Source organism: Tuber melanosporum, assembly GCF_000151645.1.
Source record: "Tuber melanosporum whole genome shotgun sequence assembly, scaffold_34, strain Mel28".
Taxonomy (NCBI): Eukaryota; Fungi; Ascomycota; class Pezizomycetes; order Pezizales; family Tuberaceae; genus Tuber; species Tuber melanosporum.
In genome coordinates, this window is record NW_003299019.1 from 394,149 (window position 1) to 402,495 (window position 8,347).

The window sequence follows — 8,347 nt, forward strand, 5'->3', positions numbered from 1 at the left end:
GAAGTGATTCTCAATAATACAATGGTTACTGAAACCAACTACCCAGAGAGCAACCAAGGGTTGCCAACCAAGGAATTAATTGCCAATCTGGTGGAATAGCTTCCTGCAAGTTAAGAGGAAGTCATCCAGAGAAAATCTATTGGTTGGGTATGGAGTTACAAAGGATCAGAGTCAGACGACCTACTATGGTTGTAATGACGACCACCTTTGCAGATATAGCTGTGGATAAAACAAAACATTTTATCAATGGCGAAGACAATTGGAGCCAACTCAGTTCGACTTAAGAACTAGGCCATAAGTCCAAAGACTCTGCTAATCGGGATATTACTATTGGGGAGAGCACGTCATCGAACATACAAACTGCATTGATATCGTAATTACCGAAGAGGGTGTGATGGTTTTCAGGGCCTACAGGTGTCCGCACCTTGGAAGAAAACTCGACGTCACGAATTATGATTGAAGAAGTACATAGTTGTATGATAAATAAATGTAGTCCGCGAATACTCAGACATGGAATATAAATATCGAAGTGCCTCCCAAGCTTTAGACATCATGAAGCAATAGAGAAGAGACCTTAACAATATAATATTGTTTTTACGATTCTACCCTACTTTACCTATTTTAATTCACTCCTAGTAGTCATAAACGAAATGAGTAAAGTCTGAATCTTCCTAGACAATCTCCGTCTACAGAACCCAATCTCAATTGGCCTAGACAACCTTGAAGTCTATCAAGTTGTCTCCACCTAACAACAATGTAACTCCATTGGACTCAAAGTACCATCCATCTCTGAGCTGTGGTTGTTTCCCACTGGGATCCTTGTTTATATGTAATGCTCACCAGGTATCTGAGGTATCAGTAGTATGTGAGGTGGTATGATCAAATAGGAAAAATGTCTGAGCATTCAGAAATCTGGCTTCAAATATTGATATAGCAATATTGAAAACATTGTCAATCAGGTTATCGCTATTCTACCAGGATTCTTCACCAACTTTGATATATTCGGTAACCTGTTGAGGATTTATTTTGTAACTAGGTATTGGTTCTATATCCTGGCTTTGTAGGATTAGTAGTAAAGAGGTCCAAGGCTGCATTTCAAGGTGATTGCATGGAAGAATGAAATCAGATACCATTAGGCCTTGGCCTCACGACTTCTTATGAATAAGGTGTTTATCCTTATGAATCCAGCGGTGATGAACTCTATTATTTGAATGGAAGGTGCATTCATTATGAGCACAAGGAATCAAGAGACACTCTCCAGCTGGTAATGAGAGTGTCTCTAATTCACCATCTGCTGACCATTTGGGCATTCGTTTTTCCAACTCTTTCCATTGTAAAAGAAAGTACTACTGCTGGTAGAATACTTCCATTGACTTCACATGTCCATCAATATAGACACCTTTTCTCACCTCCTTCCATTCAAAGCCTAGCTTCTTTAACCAAGTGACAGCTGCTGAAGCAGTTAAGTTTATTCTCTCTCTGATATGTTTCTTAATTAGAGCCTGGTAGATGTAGGCTACATGAACTTCTACATCTTGCTGGCTTGTTCATGTAGTCCAATTTGCTGTCACTGCTCTTGCCAGCCCTTATCTAGAAATATCTAATATATTATTGATCCTCTCCGTTGTTTATAATTAATAAAATGAAACTTTCAACTACTCAGAATACTTATTCTCACCAGCCCCTTCAGGGTACTCATGTACTGCAATAAGAGTATCTTTATCATTGAGCATACTTTAGGATTTGGCTTGCGTTCTCCTTTGGCTTAAAGTAATAGGTCGAGTCTTAATCCAACTGATTTTCAGGCGAATGATATTGGCATCTGCCTGTCTACTCTTTCTACACCCAGGAGATGTATTGAGAGCTGCAGTCTTTTGTGGAAGGTCAGGGTACTTTAATTGCTAGTTCATGAACTGCAAAACTTAGAAGTATCTTTCGATATCTTGACTGCTTTTAGGAATTCCCTTCTTGTGCCTTAGCACTTTTCATATATCTGCAACTCCTAGTTTGTATCCTGTATAATAGTATTAGTCTAATTATTTTCAACTTTACTTTACATATTTAATTCAAATGAATTATAGCGTTTTTAAGAACTGTTACTTGAATCTCCTTTGCTATTATTAGTGACTTATCCTTTACCAGTTTCTCTACATTCTCCCAATTGTTTTCTACATCATGTTGATGCTGCTACTCTTCCTCAATACTTTTAGATGGACCTCACGAATGAGTCTTACAGTAAGGCTATGTCTTGTTCCATACTGGAAAGTATGAATATTCTGGAGAGAATAGACTAATAGTGTCACAGATGTGGCTTGGCAAGGAAATTATTTTTCATATAACTGGTAATTATGAGTCATAGGTATGTTATGGTTTCGCACATATGACTCATTGGGGTCAAATGACTTAATATGTTATGATTTATTATGCTTTGTACATGACTCAATTACGAGTTAAGGGACATGCGCCTGGTGAGTATGCCTTGCAAGTATGGTTTGCAAGTATGCCTTGCGTGTATGCCTTGTGCATATGATTTATGTTTCACACGTGACCTCATTATGAGGTCATGAGTTTTGCGCATCTGACCAATTGGGATCATATGACTTATTTATTGCGTTATGATTGGCTTATGAGTTTTTGGACTTGACTGTACTACAAGGTCATGGGTTGTGGACATGTGACTACTTTGATCACATGATTAGTTTGTTATAATTTGGTTTGGCGCATATGACCACTTTGGGTCATATGACTATGAGTGGGAAGAATACTATACAAGGAGGCCAGTATGGCCGTGGAGGATAGGTTCTTCACGCTTTGTTCTAAGTACTTTTCCTCCTTCGTTCACCCCATGTCACAACATGAAGGTTTGGTGTCAGTCCAATCCGAGCCCTTGATTTCTATCTCATGATAGGCTTCAAGTCTTTAACTTCAATCACCTTTTGAGGGCATCGTTGTTAATTCCTCCCCTACGATTGCTGGAAGTTCTTTCTTCCTCCTACCTATCTTTGCTTTTGTTCGTTTACATCACCTCCTCACGGTCGCAATGGCTAAGCGAGCCTCTGTCCCTTCTGCCATGTCTGCTTTACGTTCATCGGTGGTTCTATCTCATGCCGTTGAGAAGAACTTCGCCCTGGAGGCTGAAGTCACTCGCCTTCGGCATCACATCTGCGTCCTTTCTCTGTGATTTTATCGCACTGAGAAGCAGATATCTACCTTGTCGGCTCCCCTGGCATCTGAACGCGATACTGTTCGCCCTTTGGTCCCGATTTTGGCGGCTGAAGCTCCTATGGTTATCCCCTCTTCGAATATCCCTTAAGTCGTTTTGGTTACTACGGTAGTCTCAGTTGCGGGGGTGGGCTAGACCATGAGAGTTATCAGGATCAAGCGGAGGAGCTCTTTCAGGAGATTGTTTCGCCGACGGTTATCCCTGCCCCCCCTGCAGCTATGGTTTTGGATGGTGGTGTGGGTAGTCCTGTTCCTGATTTGTCAGGATTGGAGAAGACGCTTGCTCCTTGTGTGAGTAGGGTGGATCCTGGTGTGGTGACACTAGCTACGGTGGTATCAGCCCCTTTAGGGGGGCAGGCGCCTGAGTCCTCAGTGGCTGAGCCCGTGGCTGGTCGGGGAAGCGCCTCTAGTGGTGTCCCTCCTGTGGTGGTGGGTGGTGATAACGGTGGCCCGTCCACTCCTGTTGCTAGACCTGCACCCGGGGGTAGGAAGAGGAAGAGAAACAAGAAGCGCCGGATCAAGCAAGATCAGACCTCACCTGTGCCACCTGTTTCCAACTCGGAACGGTCATCGACTTCGCCAATTCGCTCTCGCAAACCGGCTGCTGCAAGGTCCATGGTAGGTTCATCACCTGCAGAGCTGGCTTGGGAGTTGGAGGATGAGTTGAATACTTGGGTGTGTTCAGTCAGGTGCGGGCGGCTCGGAGACTCTCTCGTTCTGGCTGCTTCCGTCGAGGTTTTTGGACAGCGCTGCCGGTGTGGTGCACCCAGGATTCTCTACGACGGTTCGTACCCCCTCAGTTAGGCAGCCCTCGCCCTGTAAGTCGGCTTTCCTGTTGGGTTTATGCGCTTGGGTTTTGGGTGTTTGTTTTGTTTGGAATTGGGGGAGGGTGCCTGGTGGTTGGCGGGGATGTCCCGCGATCATTGAGTAGGGGCATTCATGAGGGTTTCTACTGTGGAGGGGGTTATTGCGGAGTCACATTTAGGTGGCGGTAGTGGAACTTTTGTATTTTGTACGGGTAACTTGGCTGGCGGGCAGGCTGGGCTGAGGAGGACTTTCTTTACCGATGATGGTTTTTGTACTTGGTATTCGTGTTAGGGTATGGCACGGGCATGTTTGAGGTGTGGGGCGGGAGGTTTAGTTATCTTGTAGTTAGTAGTATCCGGGATGCGACAACCTGGGGGCCCGGCCCTGGGGCTCGTCGTATGCTAGTGTTGGCGCTACGAGTTTAAATAAAATTAGATTGACTTCTAAGTATTTTTCCTACTTATTACTTTAACAAATATAAAACATCTTTACGCTCTTTAGCTTTCTTGCCACTATTATCAACACAATGAAATAGCTCTTCACGACGAAGAGTTAGGGAAAGCTTACGATAGGCTTTCCCAATAGGAGACAGAGGTCTTGTACTATCGGTAAGGCAGGCATAGGCCTAGCGCTATCATAAGATTAAGAAGAAGAAGAAGAAGAGAATTATTGTTCCCCGTTGCCAAGAACTAACTGTCCAAAGAGGGATTGTTACATTACAAAGTGTCACCTAGTACAATGCTAAACAATTCAAGATGGCTTCCTTCAACCCAGATAGGGAAGGAGACCTTGACATTGATGATCAGAATCTCAACCTAGGAGGATTTAGCGATGCCCTAGATTAGGTTTCAGCTGAGCCCTCCATCGTAGCAAGTCCAGTTACTCCAGATAACGGATCACCAGTCGATAGCTCTCTTACAGGAACCTCACGACCTGAAAGAATGTCAGAATCAGCAGTACCATTGCCACCAGCCCCGGCCACTCCAACACTCAGTACCAGTGTACTTGGAATGACTGAATATCAGTTCCAAATATTTCTCGCAGTAACAAGAAATACAGGCCAAGAAAATGTCCAATAGCCAAAAGCCAAACAACCCGACACATACGAAGGAGCCGAAGATAAGCTAAGAATATTCCTAGCATAATTCGAAGGATACTTTGCCATCAAGAGATATGGAAAACACCACGACGAAATGAAGATTCCATTTGTGGAATCCCTATTGAGAGGGCTTACGGGATAATAGATTATGCCCTTCCAAGGTGGAAGAAAGCAAAGAAAATCAGTCACATATGCGGAGTTCAAGACAACCCTCTTTGAACAGTTTGGCGACCCAAACGCCAAAGAGACAACAAGATGGAAGTTGGAAGATCTCCAACAAGGAAAACAGACATATTCGCCATACTGCAACGAATGTCAACTATTGGAATACGAGGCAGAATTCAACAATGCCACCCTGTATATCATCTTGCTCAGAAACTGGAGCGAGAGACTACGTGCTGCGTGGAAAGTTTCTGACCTACATTACAGAACCACAGAACGATTCCCAAGATGGGCGATTGACAAGGAAAGCAAACTGAACATAGTCTGAAACAATTTGGAAAACACTAAAGCACACAGAGTGGTTGAATTACCCAGGAATGTAGATGGAACTTTTAGACCACAAGCAGCTCAAAGCGAAAGTAGAATGTTACCACCCGGCAAACCAAGGTAGATCGACAAATCTAGGACAGTACCGGCTCTAAACCTGTCAAAAGATGAATATGCTAGAAGGATGAATGGGAAACTCTGCTTGAGGTGCGGAAAAGCAGGATATCGGATAACAGAATGCCAAAGCCAACCCGATAACAGGTACCAGGAGATAAAGGCAGCTGGAAATAATCCATTCCAATTGCAGAAGAAAAGCAACATCAGCGAGATGATTGCAGAGGACCTATCGGCGGAAAATCACCAGGGTCCCCAGTAAATTGTGGTCTGGGAGACCCAAGATGAGGACCGGGAAAACCCATCAAGTTAGCAAACTGCTACAGGGCACTACACACACAACGAGGAGTGGGAAATGGAGATCATGTGATGATTATGACCAACATATACAATGAAGGAAATCAAGAAATAACAATATATGCAATGCTCAACTTGGGGGCCACAGAATATTTCATTAACAAGGAAATCTGTGACAAGTACAGCCTCCACACCAATAAAGCGAAGAAAGAAAGACAGGTCTACTTAGCGGATTGAAAACCAAGTGCAATGGGTCCTATAACCCATACTGTGGAAGTACCTATGGACATTGACAGCTATAGGGAAATGGTGATCTTCCAGGTAGCAGACCTCAAGAACCATGAGATAGTCCTAGGAATGCCATAATTACAAAGACATAACCCAACAATTGATTCGAAAGAGAAGAAGATGACCTTTACAAGCGAACTATGTGCGACACAATATGTCAACAGTTTGTCTGTGGTCTACTTAACACCAATACGGGAATTGGAAGAAGAAGCCTTTCATGCAAGGTTTGCCGAAATACAGAACTACAAAAGAGTCCGGATACAAAGACTGGACCAAGAGGCAAAAGTGTCTACCAAGTGTTCCAAAAGGGCAGCAGGACACAACCTATATGCCAATGGGAGGACCAAGATACCTGCCAATAGGCAGGCGATGATAGTGACAAGAATAGCTATCGGATTACCAGATGACAATTATGGGCGGATCGCACCATGAAGTAGTCTAGTAGTCAAACATCGACTCATGACCCTGGCAGGAGTTATTGACGCCGACTACACTTGAGAAGTTAAGGTAGTCTTGGCCAACCTAGCTCCAGAGCACTATAAGGTCCAGAAAGGCGATACAATCGTGCAGTTGATTATCGAAAGAATGGATTACCAAGATCTACAAGAGGTAGAGCAATTAGAAGAAACTACTAGAGCAGACAAGCGGTTTGGAAGCACAAACCAAACCCAGCCTGACACAAAAAGAATCGAGATCAAAGAGATCACAGTACAAGCTTTTGGAAAATACTATCACAGAGGAGATACCAGAGGAGTTCTCAAATGGATATACAAAGACGAAAGAGTAAACCTAGCATGAATCAACATCAGTACTAAACTAGCAATCCAAGACAAGAAATATCAAAGCAAAAAGAGGTGGAACGAACTGATTCCAAAAGAATACCATCAGTGCCTGAATCTGTTTCCAGAAGAGGAAGCCATGGGGCTACCACTCAGAAGACCTGGAATCGACCATGAAATATAACTGGAAAAAGATGAGAAGACGGGAAAAACAAAGGAAATCTCTTACAAGAAGTTATATCCACTAGGAGAGGTGGAACTCGAAGAACCCAGAAAATATATCGCATAAAACTTAAAGAGGGGAGGGATCCGAGATTGTTTCGCAGTGGGAGGATCTCCAATACTATTTGTCAGAAAAAAGGTCAGAAAGAGGAGATGCTACGTCCACTACAGAGCCCTCAATTCGGTCGCCAAGAAAGATCAATACCTGGTACCCTTGCTTGGAGAAGTACTACACCGATTACAGTCAGTGAAATACTTCACCAAACTCGATATAAAGAATGTGTATCACATCATACGAATCAAAACAGGAGACAAATGGAAGACTACATTCGCCTCAAGATACGGGATGTTTAAATACTTAGTTATGCCTTTCGGGCTGACTAATACACTAGCTTCATTCCAAACTTAGATCAACAAGGTACTTAGCAAGTATCTCGATATATATTGCATCATATACCTAAACGACCTACTTATATACTGTGAAAACTTGCAGTAACACCAGAAGGATATCGGCAACATCATGAAGGCAATACAATGATCAGGAATCATGATCAAGCCAACGAAATGCGAATTCCATAAGGAAGAAACCGAATACCTCAGTTTCATCATCAATCATGATGGGGTCAAGGTTGACCCAGCCAATACAGTAGTGATATGGGAGTGGGCTAAACCAAACAATAAAACAGACATTCAATACTTCTTGGGATTCTGCAACTTTTATCCAAGGTTCATAGAGGGTTTTAGCAGGCTTTCAAAACTCCTCTATAACCTAACCAAGAAGGACAAGAAATGGGTATGGGGAGAAACAGAGCAAAAAGCATACAATGATATCAGGACCCATTTAACATCAGCACCAATACTGGTACACTTCGACCCAAACCGAAAGACAATGATCAAATCAGATGCCTCAAAGTATGTATACTCGGGCATACTATCACTACAATATGAGGAGAGAAAATGTAGGCCAGTATCTTATCGATCAAAGACAATGACTCCAGTGGAATGTAACTATGATGTTGCCAACAAAGAA

General features: G+C 43.0%; 1 protein-coding gene across 1 annotated transcript in view; it reads left to right on the forward strand.

Annotated features, from left to right (window-relative positions):
• The window catches only part of GSTUM_00007263001 (uncharacterized protein), a gene marked incomplete at both ends in the record, with an annotated part of 20,610 nt that extends 12,714 nt beyond the window's left edge, over window positions 1-7,896 (forward strand). The window contains 2 exons of the mRNA XM_002839295.1: window positions 7,744-7,796; window positions 7,860-7,896. Of these exons, the coding sequence (XP_002839341.1) occupies window positions 7,744-7,796; window positions 7,860-7,896 (90 nt within the window). The remainder of the gene's footprint in view (window positions 1-7,743; window positions 7,797-7,859) is intronic.
• Between the last annotated feature and the right edge of the window lie 451 nt (window positions 7,897-8,347).